The 18,064-nt window shown below is 55.8% G+C and overlaps 1 protein-coding gene across 1 annotated transcript; it reads left to right on the plus strand.

The window, feature by feature from the left end:
* Positions 1 to 9,559: 9,559 nt before the first annotated feature.
* Positions 9,560 to 17,993, plus strand: ALKAL2 (ALK and LTK ligand 2). Its single transcript, XM_053923936.2, has 6 exons — positions 9,560 to 9,830; positions 10,455 to 10,776; positions 11,944 to 11,997; positions 12,079 to 12,159; positions 14,396 to 14,461; positions 16,825 to 17,993. Exons 2-5 carry the CDS (start codon positions 10,515 to 10,517, stop codon positions 14,458 to 14,460), a joined length of 462 nt encoding a protein of 153 aa, XP_053779911.1. The 5' UTR covers positions 9,560 to 9,830; positions 10,455 to 10,514; the 3' UTR covers position 14,461; positions 16,825 to 17,993.
* The last annotated feature ends 71 nt before the right edge of the window (positions 17,994 to 18,064 follow it).

Below are 18,064 nucleotides of genomic sequence, written 5' to 3' on the forward strand. Positions count from 1 at the left end.
GCAACAGGTGTCTGCGTACCAGCACCCCGGGCCTCTCTCTGGGGACGGAAGGAAATAAAGCTGAGTTTGGGGGTGGTTAGAACTTCAATAGAAATGTGAAGAATTTCCTACGTATCCTCCCAGAGACACACAGCTCCTTCATGGTGGCAGTGACTGTAGGTTGTCAACAACTCTGCGAGGTGTACTGGAGATGTGCTGGCCGGGCGGCTCCATTGGTTGGAGTGCTCTCTCCTACACCAAAGGCTGCGGGTTCGATCCCTGGTCCGGCACATGCAGGAGGCCACCGGCCACTGTCTCTCCCTCCCTCCCTTCCTCTGTGAAATCAGTGAACACATTCACACTCAGCGCTGCGGCCCAGAGAAGGACACGTCAGTGTGGCAATAGGAACCTGCGCGCTCAGCGAGGCCAGTCCCAGCGTAAACTGCGTAGTCCCGACGACTTCCTGCGGTTGTTTGGGGGTGGGGGAGGGGCAGGGATGTTAAATCACAGCTCAGGATTCCACAGCAAACTGCTGGGAGCCCATCTGAGCGTTCTTCACGCCACCTGCGGGTTTCCAACCCAGCTGCTCTCACTTCGTTTTGGGGGGGAGGGCAGCGCTTCTGCTGAGAACAGATGCTGAGGGCCACCACCACCGGACACAAAATTGGAACGTGAGGCAAAGCCTCATTCCGGGACCGGCGAATATTCCTGTCTCCCAGGGAATCGGTTCACATGGTCAGACACGCCGATCCCCATCGTCAATGGCGACCGAGAGTGATCAATGCACTTTTAATTTCATCCCTTTGAAATTTGTATGGAATCATTTAAGGAGGCAACTGAGGCTCTCACAGTGGAAAACCTTGTCCGTCAAAGACACATTCTTCAACTGAATGGTCAATCGCCTTCGCCACGATTTCCAGTCCGACGCTGAGTCACGCCAGCCGGGAAAATACTGACTTCTGGGTAAGCAAGAAATTTTCAGTAGAGACTCTTATGCGAGATAAACGAGTTGTTTAGAAGATTCTGGAGTTGGTGCGCCTGCGCACGCACGCGTGATAACAGTGTCTGTCTCTCCACCTACGAGAAGCGTGTGAAAACACACTGTCGGGAAGCCTCCGGCGAGAGGAGGGCCCCGGTTCACGCTGTGGGAACACCAGTTGTGTGCTTCTTCTAGTAAAAGTGTGTCTTCGTGATACTGGTATCATTGAACAAAATACAGAAAGAATTACTATGTCATACTGCGCTTTTAGATATACATTAGGGAAGGCTAGTCATTGACAATAAATAATTGTTTACACTGTTAAAAAACAAAGATTCAGGAAGAAAACAACCCCGCTAAGCAGAGCGGTAGCCGGCTGTGAGAGCCAGGCTGAAGGCTTGCTCCGCAGGAAGGCAGGTCAGATGCCCACTGCAGCCCCACGTAGCAGGAGTGCGGGACCACAGGGTGGGGCCACAGGGTGAGGCCAGAGCCTCAGGGGGCGGGTCGGGGCGGGGAGGCAGAGCAGTGAAGCACGTGACGCCATTGTCTATGTACTTACTTGTTGCATAGATTTATCCTGATGCTTCACTGCACAGAGCTCACCTGGTAGCACGTTACCTGTCTCCGAAAGATGGGCCACACAGACCGATGCGTTTTCATGGATAACATTAAGAGATACACTAACGAAAAACACGAGGCACGAGGGAGGCAGGCTCGTTCCACCAAGCGCCCGTCGGCCCTGAGGTGGCCCGGAACACCTCCACTTGGCGGCTCATTTGCTTCACTACAGAAAATAATAAATAGCAATTTTCCTTATGAAGTGCTTATTTGCTTTAAAAATAACTTAACCACGGATTCTTTAAATAACAAACACCCTTAGCACATTTAGGATTCAATTCAGCTTGAATTTCACCGTATTCTCAGGCGTACACACAAGTGATCGCATACTCTCAGGGTCAGCTCTGCAAAAACACTTTGCAAAACACTGAGCCAGTCCCTCGGATGGAATTTCCACAGACGCCAAACGTTCCAAAGTGTCTGGATGACTGACTGCATTTTTCGATTTCCATCTGATCGTCCCAGCCTCTGCTAAGAGCCACACCGTGCATCGGTTTCTCAAACTGAGTTTGAGAAGAAAATTATAACCACCAAACCCACAGGCATGGGACCGTCTGTTCACAAACCTGTGAGTCGTAAGGGTTCAAATAAGAGTCAAGTTTTAACGAGCTCTCACTTCTCCTACGTATAAATTATACCAGAAAAGGCTGGGCCCAGGGGACGCTGCCGCTGTGGGATCGGCAACATTTGCTCTCACTGTTTTCCATCGCTGTGTGATTTCAACCGTCTGATGAAACAGACGGCCTTCCCCCATGCTGTGGGCGCCCCTGCGCTCACCGTTCGGGACCCTCAGGAGGGCCGGAGGGGAGCACAGTCACAGGAAGTGACAGCGGCCAATCACCTTAAGCAGCAGCTGCTGATTAATTTTACAAAAAAAAAAAGAAGAATGTTTATGGCTAACACTTCAACTGGAAATGCCTCTTAGATTATACCAGGCAACTCCAAGGGTGCTGTTAGGTCCAGACCTTGGTCAGGTCCATTGTCTCCTCACTATCGTCACGGTTACGGAGGACATTCAGTTAGGTCCTGTCTGAAGAGAATCCCAGGTCAGCGACTCTGAATAATGCAAATTCTACTTACTTTCTGTCTGTGTGTCCAGCTCCTGTTTTATATATAAGTGCCATGTACTGTCAATTATTTAAATGTGCAAGGCAGTTAAACTGTATGTCGATCTTAGTAAAGTAAATTTAAAGATAAAAAAGCTCTGACTGGTGTGGCTCAGTGGGTTGGGTGTCGTCCTGCAAACTAAAAGTTCACAGGTTCGATTCTGGGTCAGGGCCCCAGAGAAGCAACTGATCGATGTTTCTCTGCCAGTCTTTCTCCCTCCTTCTTCTCTCTCTGAAAATAAATAAAATATATATTTTGAAAAGACAAAAAGAAAGTGTTGTTTTGAAAATGGGATCTCTTCTCAAACTCAGATGTTCCTACTCTGTGGGGAGAGAATGCCCACCCACCAACTTCTATTTTTTTTTGTAAAGTTACCAGTTTTTCTTTTTTAAGATTTTATTTATTTATTTTTAGAGAAAGGGGAAGGGAGGGAGAAAAAGAGGGAGAGAAACATCAGTGTGTGGTTGCCTCTCTTGCGCCCCCTACTGGGGACCTGGTCCACAACCCAGGCACGTGCTCTGCCTGGGAATCGAACTAGTGACCCTTTGGTTTTCAGGACCCCGCTCAATCCCCTGAGTCACAGCAGCCAGGGCATATACTGCTACTTTTTAATGGGTGTTTTTGTAAATATGTAGTAATGATTCCGTATGAATAAAAACAATATAATATATTAACCAGACTCATACTGCAACCTGCAGCTTTTCTGTGATGCCCGATAATGATGGGAAGTCAGACAACCAGTGGAGGGACATCAAGTGTCAGCCAGCAGGAGGGGACATCAGGCCGGCTCAGCCATCTTCAGAGCGTGGACGTGGGCCTGTGACAGCCGGCGGTCACCGTGGGACTCGACCGTGGTCTGCAGGCTGGCACACGGTGGAGGGGGTGCGGGGTCTGTGTGGAGCACACGCGTCACAGAGGTTTCGGGTCCACGTGCGGCCGGATCAGTCCGCCACTAGCAGTGCGGTCACCACGCCCAGCAGGTTGTGAAATACCCGACTATTCAAGGAATGTCGGCCGGTGCCTTTCAAAGCTGTGAAGAAAAAGGAGTGAGTTTCAGTTCAAACACAGAGAGAGGGAAAACCACCTGAACCGTGCCTGATGGGCTGTGACCCCTCGGCTGCAGAAGGGGGGGTCCCGGCAGCCGGGGTCCCCCCAGTCGGCCACACAGCTTGGGAGCCCAGACGATGGCGAAACGTGGGTCCAGCTCACCGTGAAAATGAGGCTGCGTGTGCAACGAGACCCTGACGGCGGCCTCATCACCACCCCAGCGTGACGACGAAGAACGAGAACTGCCAGGTAGGGACAGCCCCGAACGCTGTGTGCAGACGAGGCCGAGGCGGAGGGTGCGCTTGGTCGAGGCGAGAACAGGGCGAAGAGCAAGGGCTGCTCAGTCTGCAGGGAACGTTCGTGCTATTGGCTGTGCCGGCCTGGGAGCCTGAAGGGGCTCTGAAAGCAGCACCAGAGCCCGTTTTGCAGGTGAAGGACGTCCAGCGCCAAGGTGAAGGGATGGAGTCCGTGAGAGCCAGCCCGCAGAACGGGAGCGAGAGCGCCACGTTCAGGCAGTTCTGAATGGCGCGCAGGAAGAAGTAAAGAAAGAACTGGAACAGAAAGTAAGCTCACAGAGCTCATTCCCTCAGAGGCTGCAGACCTGGACAGAGCGGGAGGGGCCAGGTGGATGCCCAGGCGGGGCAGAGCAAAACGAGGTGCCAAAGGCATGCTGCGTCTTGGGACAGAGACAGCGACCGACTTCCGCGCCAGCTCCTGGCACGCAGAGTGTGTGGCGTGCAGGGTCTGAGCTTGACCAGTGCCCACCACCTGTGTGTAGGGGACATCTGTCTGGCCACCACAGAGATGCACCCCATCCACCCGTGTGGCCCTCAGGCCCCACACGAAGTAGAATAAGGATGCTCTGCTTTCATTGAAAGTTTCGTTTGGTCTTATATTTGTTTTGACGATATAAATATAAAAATTTGCTTATTTTTCCCAAGTAGTTTAAAGGCGCCTCTTAAATACACAGGGACGGGAACTCCCTTGCTCACTCCGGTCTTCCCACACCTGCCTGCAGTGGAGGGCACGCAGCTGCCCAGGCTCCAGGCTGCAGGGACAGCGTCTGACAAATGGGAGTCGGCAAGTGAGTGAGTGAGTGAACCGAAAGCCCCCTCCCGGCTCTGTTACCTCACCCCTGCTGGCCCTGGACGCAGAGTGAGCTGGTGCATAAAACAGGAATCTGCTCAGTCCCTGGCTGCTGCAGGACAAAGTCCAAAGAACCGTGCACGGCCTCCTCTCTCCACTCTCTCCCGTACCCACTGCTCCACAGAGGGCCTGCTTGGATGTCCCAAACACGCGTGATCTTTATATGTGAAATCCCTTCCCTCCTCACTCCCGCTCTCCGCCATGAACCGCCGTGATCCGGCCACACGTGTGCCCTGGGCTCAGCAGCGGGCAGCGACAAGACCTGTGTGTGAAGCCGTGGAGGGCGGAGTCCTCCCACGGCAGCGTGACCTCCAGGGACATAAGCCAGCGGTGGCTGAGGGTGGGTCAGAGCTTCTCGCCTGAGGTCCCGCCCACCTCCCTGGAGGCACAGGATTTGTGTTTGATGTCGTTCAAACCCCAAGGTCTGTCAGGACCAGGAACCAGCCTGCACGGGGACGACTGTGTCCCAGACCTGCTGTGTCAGTGGGACTGCTATGTAACAGTGACAGAACAGCAGAGGAAGCAGATTGCCGTGCTCAAGTGTCCGCACGATTATACGGAAGGGTCACATTCCCTACAATGTGCCGTAAGATTGAAAACCGGGCATTCTTATAAATACAAATCCCTAGCCAGCCATGGGCATGTGTCGTAGTTGCTAGGAGTGGTCGAGTGGTCATGGCAGCAGCGGCCACGGCTCTGAGTCTCCACTCACTGGTCTGCATGCTGGATGCTCAGTGCAGAGCCAGCGGGCAGGTGGGCCCTTCTGTGCTGGGCTGGCCCCCTCCATGGAGCCCGAGGGGCCCAGAAAAGCACAGTCCTGTCCCACCCAACTGTCCCTGGGGTGGCCTGTGTCCTGGCCCGTGCCCCAGTCCCTCTGCCTGGGCTTAGGAAAAAGAAAAAATTGTAATAAATACAAGTGTTCTGCAAAGTGCAATATATTCCTTTTATCCATGTGGCCTCGAAGGTCCCAGCATGGAAGGACAAGCCGCCGTGTTCGTGCTGAACGCCGACCCACGGACCGTGGGCAGGGTGCCCGGTGCCCCCGCTGGGCCCAGTGCCTACAACCTCCTCTGCGTCCCTCCCTCCCTGGCTGTTTCCACGCTGAGGACCCTGTGGGGCAGCCAGGTCCTGAGACAGAGTGGGGCTGAGTGACAGCAGACTAGACCACCCCTGACAAATATGAGATGTGACTTGCGAGAAATACAGTTGTTTTGCATTAAGCCACTGAAATGGATGACTTGTTTCTTAGAGCGGCTACCTTACCCTAAAACAAATGCGACTCTGTACGAGAATACCTGGAATGTGGCACTTTTACGGCCCCTGGGAAGGGCCTGCCTGGCCATCGCACGGGTCACTTCCGTCAGAGTATCTGATCTGCAGGAAAACTCTGGAAAATACACAGAACACAGACGTGCTGGTGTTGTTCCTCAGCACCCGCGACTGTGTTTGTTCAGACACTCCTATGGGTGATTAGACTGTCCGTAAGTTTGAGACGGGCTTTTTAGCAAACAGGAGTGTCTTTTTTTAACATGTGGATGTGGGGCGTGGACATTTAAATTCACCGTCCTTGTTGCCTCCGAAGGAGCCCAGAGGGCGGAGAGGGTGGCCACACCTCTTCCTGAGCTGGATTTTGTAACTAAACCAGTTCCAGGGAAAAGAGTGAATCCCACGCTCCCTTCAAGCTTTGCCCCGGTGGTTTGGCCGAAGTAAATCGTCGACTGCAGGGGATCCCAGGCCTTCATGCGTGGCTTCACAGATGTGAGTATCTTGGGTGTAAACGCAGTGGATGAGCGAACACTCTCGGGGCCGGGTGCTGCCCTGTACCCGAGGGGAGGCCCTGGGTGCAGGGCTGCGTTTCCGTGGCCCAGGACAGGCTCCTGGGTGGAAAGCATTCATCGGCACTTTCCAGGGGCTCCACTTATACTAAAGATTGGTCCTGTCAGAAAGCACATCTTCCCAAATGCTTTCCACGGTTTCTGTTACATTCCTAGCACACTAATAACATACTCATAGGGAAAAGAACATAACTGGTAAAAGTTAGACATTAAACAGTATTTCTTTATAGTACATAATGTTTTCCTTTAGGAAAGGTAACTTTTTCTCTCTAGTAAGAGATTAGTTACATTATTAAATAACAATATGGTTGAGCAAATGTAACACATCAGACATGTAGTGAGCATGTATCTATTTCAGAAGTCTTTGAAGGGAGCTAATATTCATCTCAAATAAAATATATAACTATGGAAAGCAGAAACGTGTCTGTAGTTAAAACACTAGCGATTTATACTGTTTCTAAATTCAAAAAAATAGCTTGCCCGTCTCACAGTACAGATCTACAGACACAGCAGATTAAGTGCAACTTTTCCCTCTCTGGTTAGTTTCATTTCTTTGACTCAGTATAGTTTTCTCAGAAGGAAAGAAACCTAAGCCAAATCTAGCAAAAGAAATTATTAGGGGGTTTTTTGCCAATAATGTTAAAATATAATTTGTTGCTAAATTTTCAGTCTTTTCTTTTTTGGACCCTTCATAGTAGAAAGTTATTCACTTACTAAAGGAGGAAATAAAATTATTTAATATAAATATATCACTTCTTGTTGCCTGAAAATAGATAGTACAATTCATAGTGATTACTTCAAGGAATTCACTTTAGCCTTTTGTAGCAGAGCTGAGTTCTGTGTAAGTCATAGAACTACACAGCCTTCAACTTCACAGGCACCCAGTCCACCCACAGGGAGGAGTGGAGGACTCGGGGGCTTGGTAAATGCATCACATTTTCACGTAAACCAGCACAGACAACTCACTTCGCCCACTCGGTTGTGGTGACACTGGGTGTGGGCCACACGCACATTCCCGCCGCCCGAGAACGCCAAGGAGCTCAGCCTGACAAGGCAGCACATGGAAGAGCTCAGCAGAGATTGCTAATCAGTGCGGTCTTGTATGAAGTTGAACACATCCGTAAACATGAGTTATACAAAGCGGGGGACACCTAGAGCCTTTTCAGCACAGAGATTTGCAAAAAGGAATGAATGGACAGCTGAGCTGTCTGGTCCTTTGAGCCATGAATGGAAGCACCAGCCAAGCACCCCTTCTGCGGTTGGTGCTGATGCAAGTGAGCTTCTGACCAGCTGGGCAGGCCCGCACGGCTGAATGGCAGAGAGCAGCCAGTCGATCAATCCGTTTGTTTGCCCCGCTGAAACTGAAAAAGAAAGGATAATATTAATTACTAGCAAGCCTTCTTTGGTTGGTAGAATTTGGGGAGTGGAGATAGTGCTTACCGGTATTTTTTAGAAAAAAAAAATGTAGGTTTTGATTTTGTAGAATATTTATTGAAAAGGAAAGATTGTGTGCAAGTTTAAAATACAAGTTTGAGCTCATTCCTTGCGCCTCCCCCCCCAAAACAGGCTTACACGACAGTATTTTACAATAGACACTTCGCATGTGGGCGCCACGAGCCCCTCCAGCGGCGGGCTCCTGGGGAAGCAGAATTGGGGGAGGGGGCTTGTCACTAGGCGGCGCTCTTAAAAGAGGCGCTCACGTTTTGTTTTGTTCTTTACACTCGTAAAGGCAAAGGGAAAAGGAAAAATACCTCATTTTATCTGCCTAAGATCTGTTTGATATGAATTTTGATTTTTTTCTCGAGTGTTGCTGAACAGAAACGTTCCCATCCTGGTAACACCGCTTGCATAAGTGCTCCCCGAGAACCCAAACCATTTGCTTTCAAAGAGCAGAGTATTAACACCTAGCCCAGCGCACGTGTGTGTGCGCGGGGTGGGGGCGTAGGTCCGTCTCCATTCGATTAACCCAAAGAAACGGACCTGGTGAGGGCAGAGAGAGGGACACAGGGACGCAGAGACAGAGGCAGAGATGGACACGGAGACGGAGAGGGTCCGCGGGCCGCGCCCCGCTCCACCCCCGCCCCCAGCGCCTCCCAGCGCCCCGCGCTCCGACCCGCCGCGCGGCTGCTCGGCTAATGGCGAGGCTTTTAATCCCAGTCCCGCAACCCCCTTCCCGGCGTGGCGCTCAGAGCACCTCTCCCCGTCAGATCGCGGGCTTGGAGGACGTCCAACGCTTGCCCAGAAAGCGCCAACGAAATGGGAAAGTGCGCAACGGACTGATAATACATTTTACAAGAAAAAAAAAAATTACAGGAGACAATGTTGAACTCTCACCACGCGCCTGCCTGTATCTAAAGAACCAAAACTTTCTGGAAGACGTGGGCCGGGAGGGAACCGCCCCCGGGGGGTCCCTGGAAGGGGCGCGGCGACCAGCCTGGAGGGGGGGTCTCCCACCGAGAGGGCCTGGCCCGTCTCCGCGGGGCTCCGGGGGCTGCGCCACCCCGAGTTCCCTGCCCTGCCCCGCAGCCTCCTGCCCCCGACTGCCCCTCGCGGGACCGCCTGGCCACGCCGCCAGGCCCCTCCAAGCCGATAGACTCTAATTGATTTATTAAATGTCGAGGCAGCTCCTTTTTTAATAGCCCACGCGCTCCACTCAGACAAAAACAGATCCGAGTTCCTGGTAAAGGCGTTTCTTCTCATCCTGTCACAAGTGACAGGAACGGAGGTAAATAGATGGGGGAGGGGAAAGGAGGCGGAGGGGGTGGGGGAGGGGGAGGAGATGAACCGAGGGGGCGGAGGGGGGTGACGGGCGCGGCGGGGCGCGCGGGGCGGGGGGGTGGTCTGACGAAGATCCGCACGGGGGTACGAACACTTCAGCGGCTTCTAATTAAAGCCGGCGCGGAGCCCTCGGGACCGGCCTGACGTCGGCGGCGCGGGCATAAGAGGCGCCGGGGTCCGAGGCGGCCGCGGTGCAGCGCGCGCAGCAGCCGAGCGGCGCGTGCGGGTCCCGCGCGCCCCGTGCGCTCCGCAGCACGCGCTCCGCCGGCCCGGGCGCCGGGAGGCATGGAGTAGCGGGACCCGGGGACCGACGCCGGAGTACGCCCGAGGCTCCGGAGCAGGTGAGCGGCCGGCTCGGGCGCGCCGGTGGCCCGCGGGCACGTGGGGCCCCGGCCCCCACCACAGGCGCCGAGAGTCTCCGGGACCTGGCACCGTGGGCGGCCGCAGGGTCCTGGCGCTGGGGCTCCTCGGTGGGATTCGGGGACTTGTGGGGGGGGGGGGCGCGAGCACCACACAAAGGCTGAAAACTTAAGTACAGCAGCCAGGCCCGGCGCGCGGGCGGCCTTTTCGGAGGGACGAACCTTCCAGACACCGCTTGTGAAGGTTAAAGAAAGTTGGGCGGACGCCCCGCGCTCCCCGTGCGGGAGGTGCCGTTGGGTGAAAGTTCTGGGGCCAGGGCCGGACGCGGCCGGGGGGAGGGCTAGGCCGCTGGGTCCCGGAGAGCAGAGCAGGCGCCGATCTCGGCAACTGCGTGTGAAACCTCGGTTGGGGTCCCCGCGAGACCCCACCCAGCGCCCCATCGCCGCCCCCTCCTCTGCCGGCTCCACCCGGGACTCGGCGGGGCGCCCCTGAGCGGGGTCCGCGGGGGCTGGAGGGGGTCAGCGGGGGTCCCTGGCAGTGGCCTCTCCATGGTCCCCCGCCCCGCCCCGCCAGCCACCGGACTTTCTTCCCGCTCTCCCCCACAGCTCATCCCTCCAGCCAGCGAGTTCCGGGCGCGCGGACCTCCCAGCCAGCCTGCAGAACGCATGATGCGCGGGCCCGGGCGCCCCCTCCTCCTGGGGCTGCTGCTCGTGCTGGGCGCAGCGGGGCCCGGCCGGGGAGTCGCCGAGCCCCGGGAAGCGGCGGACAGACAGACGCTGCTGCGGCTCATCGTGGAGATCATCCAGGAGCTCAAGAAGTACCACTCGGGGGAATCCAAACGACTGCAGCCCCCGGGCCCGCAGGACGCCGCTCCGGGCCGCAGGGAGGCCTCGGACTACGGGCTGGACCCCGAGGAGCAGCGAGCGGGTGAGTGCGTGCCGCCCAAGGACCAAGGGCTCGTGTTTGCTTGGAAATAGAAGGGTCTTTGAGAAAACATACTCTTAAAAGACAAAGCCATTTCGATTGGTTAAAAAAGAAGAAAACAGTAAGCCCATGAAGTGTACCTCGCAGATAGCCACCCCCAGCCCACTCACAGAACTGGTGGGCGCTCCCTAGGTGGGTAGCGTCCGCCCAGACCTGCCCTCTGTTGTTTGGGAAACGGACGTGTTCTCAGCGCAGCAGTTTCCACTGAGCCCGAGCTGCCCCGGCCGGGCTCCGAGGAGCCCTCCCAGGGCGCCCGGGGGAGGGGGAGGGGGGGAGTTTCCCAGGAAAGCCTGCCAGCTGTTAACGCTGCCCGGACACCATCAGGCCAAGTGTGATAAGGTCGGTTTTCTGTGGACTGACCGAAGTTAGGGGTCATTGAACACTGACACCCGGTTGATGCCTGACCCTGGGGGGAGGGAGCCCGGGGGCAGGTGAGCCAGAGATGACCCAGGTGACGGTGAGGGCAGAAGCAGGCAGAAGTCAGAACCAGTCCCTTACCGAGTGCCCACCAAGGCAGTGCATCTGCTGGGAAGCGGGGTCCCCAGGAATTCTGCCTTTCTCACAAGCCAGGTTGCCCTCCTGCTTTGTAAGACAAGCCCTGCATTCACACAGCTGCCACGGCAGGTGGTTTGAGGACATTTCATCCGTTTCCTAACCATGTACCCAGAAAACGTGAACTTCTATAGCCATTTTTGTGTTGGATGGACGAGGTTTTCCTTCTAGAACTTTGAGCAGTTGTGGAATTTGACTCCTAAGCTCTTTGGGATGAGAGTGTCTAACTGTGATTTATTCACTGGAGGCTCATTGTCAATTTCCTCCACACACACGATTTCCTTCACCCTCAACTTCGCCCTCACCACCTTTCCTAGGGTAGGGACCAGAGTCGTGACGTGGGGGCTGTGTGGGTCGTTAATGCCACTTAGAGAAACTGCACCTCTGGGGACGGGTCCACGTGGCATCGTGCTCGAGGAGCAGGGGCCTGGGCCTGTTTTATCTGGTCCGTGGTGCAGTGACGCGGACGTCCCGTGAGTTCCTGCGGCATCCGCTCGGGATCACATGGAGATGCTTCTTTCAGGCAACACACTAACCACTTTCTTTCCCCTGCAACAGAAATTGTTCCCCGGGATCTGAGGATGAAGGACAAGTTTTTAAAGCACCTTACAGGTAGGCTTTCCCTCATCCCCTCACCTGCCCCGTTCCTGCATCCTGAGAGCCCTCACGACCTGTGTCTCCTCCACGTTCCAGGTCCTCTCTACTTCAGCCCAAAGTGCAGCAAACACTTCCACAGGCTCTACCACAACACCAGAGACTGCACCGTCCCGGCATGTAAGTGATGCGGGCGAGCTGTGTTGGGCGCAGGAGGCAGGAGGGGCGGTTCCCACACCCTCCCACTTACCCACCGGCCTGCCTTCCTCACACACGTCCCCTCACGGCCAGGGAGCCAGGGCCAGGTGGCCAGCCAGTGAAGAAGGTCACGACGTTTGGCAGCAGCCAGGGCCCAACTTAAAATGAGTGGTTCGCCGTGACTAACAGTGCTGAGTGGGTGGTCACCTTCTGATTCCGAAGGTGGCTATCAGATGGGTGAGCGTGAGTGGCTGAAGGGACGGCTGTGCCGGGTGGAGAGGAGCCGATGGACCTGGGCCGTCCCGAGACCCCTTCCCGTGGGTGAATCGCACCCTTGCCGCCCCAGGGCTAAGCTGCTGTTTCGAAGTTCTGCCCTTGTGTTTGGCTCCACCACCAACTCGGAAATGCAGACTGGCCCTTCCCAGCGTGGAGCTGGCTCTGACTTCTTGGTTGTTTCTCCATGACAACATGCACTTTATTTCCTCAACAGTGGCTCCATGTGCTTTTCACAAAACATACAATGGTGACAAGTCACCTGTTAGGTAAAGTGACATCTGCTAGAGCCCCAGACCACTTTTTTTTGAGGAAGTACAACTTCCATTGGTGGCTCAGGGAGGGAAGTTTGCAGATCAGCCGTATCTCACCAGCTGCTTTCAGGGCTGACCAGGGGGCACACGCCAGACCTGCCAATCCTGTCTTTAAACGTGAAGTGGAAGTTTTCACAGTGCAGATAGCAGTGACCCGATTGACAGCAGGTGTGCACACTGGCAGAGGGCGGAGTGCCCTGCGGGCTCTCCCGGCTCACAGGGGCAGGGACCCCAGGGTGGGCAGCACAGGGTCCCACGGGCACTGCTCTAGGGCTTTACAAGCTCCGAGCTCGCTGCCACCCTCGAGTCCCTGCCATATGGACCTGGCACACGCTGCTCCTGCACTTCCTTCTTCCGAGAGTCACCTGCCGTTTGGGAATCATTAACCCGCTTCCTAAGGCCAGAGAACCTGCTGGCTTCATTGTCTGTGTTCACATGAAACACAGTCTTACAACGTGGGACCACAGATCTGAAGCGACTGCTGGGGTCAGGATCGCTAACCCTTCCACTCACGGAGGCGCTCGCCCCAGGCCAGGGGCACCGCCTATGCCCTGCAGACCCCTTTGCAGCCGTCGCCTGTCCCCTGGGGACTTGGCCACCTGCAGCCCAGGCTCCCGGTCACCCACACACAGCGAGAGGTGCCCTCAGATGGGGCCCAACTGCAGTTCCCAGGATGGCGGGGGCAGGGTGGAGGGGGCCCAGAGACTGGTACCTCGAGGTCGGCAGGCCTGCAGAGCTGCTCTGGGCCCCTGGGAGGCCGGGCGGCGGGGGCCTGAGGGCCTTTGTGCTGCAAGCATGGGCCATCCCACAGCAGCTCCCAGACCGGCACACGAAACCTATAGAAGTGAGGGCCCAGGGGCGTCCGGGTCGGAGGAGGTGAGGTCTCGGTGGAGACAACTGCACAGGCAGCCTGGTAGGCGACTGCTCCCGTGAGACCGCTTCAGGAGCCAAGACCCCAGGGACCTGCAGGCCCAGCCCGCAGCTGCACTGTGATCTCTCCTGTGAGCTCGGGAACCGCGGCCTCTCGACCCCAGGAACACCTGCGGGCTCAGGGTCAGCTGCTTGTCTGACTTATTGCTGGTTTACGCATTCTTTTGGGTTTTCATGTAGGGTTGGGAGCTCTCCACCACTCAGGAGGACTTAGCGACTTGAACAGTCAGTGGCGTGACCTGTGCACTGCCCGGGAAGCCAGCACGGCCAGGGTCCCTGAGGCCCTGGCTTTCTGAGCTGACAAGGGCTGAACAGGAAGCTCAGCGTGCAGCCCCGTCTTGGTGCTCTCGCTTTCTCTAGAATGTTCCTGGAAGGCTTTGTGTTATGAAGAAGCTGCAGGGACTCGGCCTGCACGTGACCTACGAGGAAGCAAAACGGAATCATTTCCTTGAGCCCCTCCCCCGCATCTTCCAGTTCCCTCACCTGACCTCTGCCACAGGACACCCCAAAGCCCCACACATCATTAGATCAACAGCGTAGGGCCCACGATCGTAGAGGACAGACAGTGTCCACGCAGCGTCCAGGGAATTCAGAATACTTAAAGAAATGAAACGCTTTCGCGGCTGGCGCACTCGTTTAGGAGTGCTGTTGCCTGAGAGCCGCCGCAGCGGCTGACAGGCTCTGATCTGCTCCCTCCGCAGACTACAAGAGGTGTGCCCGGCTCCTGACCCGGCTGGCTGTGAGTCCAGTGTGCATGGACGGATGAGGTAAGCCCAGCCGCGGGGACAGGAACAAACTCCTGGGGCTTTAGCAACACCCATCGCTTGTCGAGGCAGCCTCAGTCTGGGCAAGGCTGACCGAACACTCGACATCCCCAAGTACTGGCCGTGGCTGAGGGGGCACCCGTGCTGGCCGGCACAGCGCCTGGCCGCCACTCATCGCTGACCGCGTGGTGACAGTGGGCACGCAGTACGTTTATGTGAAACACATTTGAGCACGTGACACGGGCACAAGGGGGTGAGGCCGACAACAGGCCTGTGCCCGGTGTCACCCGCTCGCTGGCCCTCGTGATCGAGCCCAGGACCAGCACACCATGCGGGTTTTCCAGACATCTCTGGCAAATGTTTGAGCTGGACTCCGTCATTACACCAATGAGCTGATAAGTAGCTAAGAGTGGCTACCCTCTGTAAACCGTCCCATCAAAGTTATTTTCTCATGGCCTCTAAGGGTAAAGTTATAAATGCGCATTAAGAATTTATGAATTGAACTTTTTACTTGGCCTCTGGAGGGCTGCTAGGTAACAGTAGTTATCAGCCAGTGGACGGACGGAAGTTCTTACTTTCCTGACACACGCCACGATTTCGCCACTTCATACTTACTGTGCCCTCTGAGCCAGGCACGGCCCGAGGCCAGGTCCGTCCCCCGTAGGCAGACGGGCTTTGGCCCTCGGGGGCTGTCCAGGACACTCAGGCGGAGGGCACGTGCTGTACTCGTCCAGCGGCTCCTCTCGCTTGTCCCCGGAGCGGACGCGTGTGCAGCACTGAGAAGGCTGGGACAGGCCGCAGAGCCAGCGCACAGCTGACAGGGGTTGGAAAGGGGAGCTCAGTGTGAGGCCCAGGCCTGGGGTTGGGATCCCGGGCCCACCGCTCTGTGAGAAGCCCCAGCAGACGAGGACCCACACTGGGGCTCTGTGGAGGCTTCTCCATGGCTGAGTCAGGGTGATAGACCGGAAGCCCGGTCTTTAATGCTGCAGCAGGAATGAGCGGCCATGCTGTCCGGGTCCTGTGCCCGTAGCACAGAAAACCCCTTTTCAAGCACCGTGTGGGTCCCATTCGTCTCGCAGGTGATGTGCCTGGGCAGTTGAGTGCTATTTTTTAAGCATTTCTAAAGCATCACTGTCTGCAAATCCTTGGAAAACAGCTTCTACTCTCCTTACAAGAGGGGGCACGCCCTCTGCAACTCCTGACCTGGAGGCTCGGTCCCCTCTGCCAGGCCAAGAGCATCCAGGAGAGCAGCAGCCCTCCCTAGGGCAGGTCCTGCCCACACGTGGGGCGGCTCCGAGTGAGGCGCTGCTGCTGCTGCATCAGGTCGGGCCCACGCAGCAGGAACACTCAGCAGAAGCCCGCCTGTGTGAGGGATGTGGCAGTAGGGTGGCACTGGTGGCCCCCGGGCCGGCCCATCGCTCCTGACCCACCAGTTGGTCAGACCAGATGAAACACAGTCCAGAGGAAGGGTAGAGGTGGTGCCTGTGAGCGTCCACGCGTCCCCCCGTGCTCCGGCCCTAACTGTTCATTTTGGCCAAGAAATGGGTCAAGTTTAAAAGTTACATCTGCTAACTGTAACTCCACATTTTTAAAAGATTACTTCTAGTTCCAGAAGTTTTAAACTGCGGTAGCAAACGCTAACTAGTTGGTTCTTGCAGGCTGGGTAAGGGTGCCCAAGAGTGCATGGGGGAAGGGGCTCCCCTCCAGGCTGAGCTGGCCCCAACACCCTCCCCGCTGTCCGCGCGCAAGAGGAGGCAGCACAGAGCTGCAGGGTGAGGCTCCTCCCCTGTCTTCCTGAAGGCCACGCCTGAGCACGCCCGGTGGTCAGGGGTCTGGGCACAGGGACTCCCTCGGGAGGTGCGGTCAGAGCCCGGCCTCCTCCCTGAGGTTCAGCAGCTGAGCTCTTCTGGCGGAGGGCCTGCCCACAGCCAGGCACGCCACAGGGCCACGTGGGGCTCAGGGAGGATCTTCAGAAGCAACCCAGGGTCAATCAGGAATCGGCACGTCTTCCTAGGACGAACGCTGCACCAGTGGCACGGGACTGCGCAGAGCCCTGGAGCTTTTGTGCCACTAGCTTTGCGGGCCCTGGCGGCTCTGGCCGGGAGGGCCACACACTAAACCCACGCAGGCTGAGCACTGAGGGGTCGGCAGCGCGGGTCAGGCCTAAGGGAGCGGATTCTGATGGTCTCCATTCCTTTGGCGCACAGGCACGGAGTCTCTGCACAGCTGAGTTGCTTTCCACTTTTGGGGACACAAGCTAGGTGCAGGTTCCGTGCGTCTGCAGGGAGATTACGTCACGTAGCCTCACACAGTGTCTCTGGAACGGGCAGCAGTGCGGCAGTGACAGACCGTGTGCTTCCTTCCAGCCGCGAACGACCACAGGAAACCCTGCGAAGTGCCTTGGAGACCGACAGGGACTCGGAACCGGCCGCCTTCACGAACACGTCCCAGGGGCAGAGTTATTTTTGCAGACTTCCACAGTTCCTGGCGTTTCGTAGGTTGGAGGCACCCTCTGCGGACATGCACTCAGTCCGTCCGGCGCCTGACAGTGGACCTGCCGCTCTGTGGTTCAGAAATGAGAATGCGCGGGTCTGCCGTGGACCACGACACGGCAGAGGCTTCTCAGTCTCCTGATTGGGTGAAACCACAGGATATTTCTTTAGAAATGTAAGCAGATTTGAAACTCTATTTTCATATCGCATATGGTATGATTTAATATTTTTATTACTTTTACAATTCCCAGAGTATTAGTTGAAACTGCATGAAAATTTTTTTAAAAAGATAAACTTCAGCCGTGTTTTGGAGACAGTGAAGTGTAAATTGTGAACATATCGAGGCTAATTCCACCTGTTGTTTGTGTAATAAATGTAAAATAGTGTCAGCATACTGTGCATATGTACATGCTGTAAATACAACGAGTAATAAAGTGTTTCTTACAACCACCTTAAAGTGACCTCACTCTCTAACAAGCCCCCCTGGGGGGCAACAGTGGACAAACCCAGGAGGAAGCCTGGCGGCAGGTCAGAGGACACGAAGGGCATCAGCAAACGAGGCAGAAGGCTACGGATCCTCGCGGTCCACCACGCCGTCCCTTTTACAGGAGGGTTTATGCACAGCGGTGATGTGACTGCGACCCCGACTCGGGAGTGAACATTCCCACTAAGTCTGCGCCTGTATTTCCTTCCTGTGTCACTGTGTGAACGCTCAGTCACTCACACGAGCGCTGAGCCTAAGGACCGCTCAGCCGCTCCGTGTTTTTAAAGGTGGGTACGTTGGGAGCAGACCCAACTGGGTCCGATTTAAAAAGACAAGTCAACTCAGCCGAGTTCTTCTGCTCGTGACCCCTGGCTTGGGCACAGCCGTAGTGACAAAGCAGAGACCTGGGAGCTGAGGACCCACATTTAACATGTATGTGCTAGCGGGAAAGTGGATGCAGGTTCACTTATGAACATATAGGAACAGCGGAGAGTAATGAATCTGTATCTACTGTGGGCTGAGTGAGCAGTCACTGAGAGATGAGGGTGGAGTAAAGTTTCTGAAGTACTCGTACTTAATCCGATGTTCCGACTGGTTGATTACTCACCTTCTTTCCTCTAGTCTTTACTT

This window comes from Desmodus rotundus, chromosome 5 (assembly GCF_022682495.2).
Source record: "Desmodus rotundus isolate HL8 chromosome 5, HLdesRot8A.1, whole genome shotgun sequence".
NCBI lineage: Eukaryota > Metazoa > Chordata > Mammalia > Chiroptera > Phyllostomidae > Desmodus > Desmodus rotundus.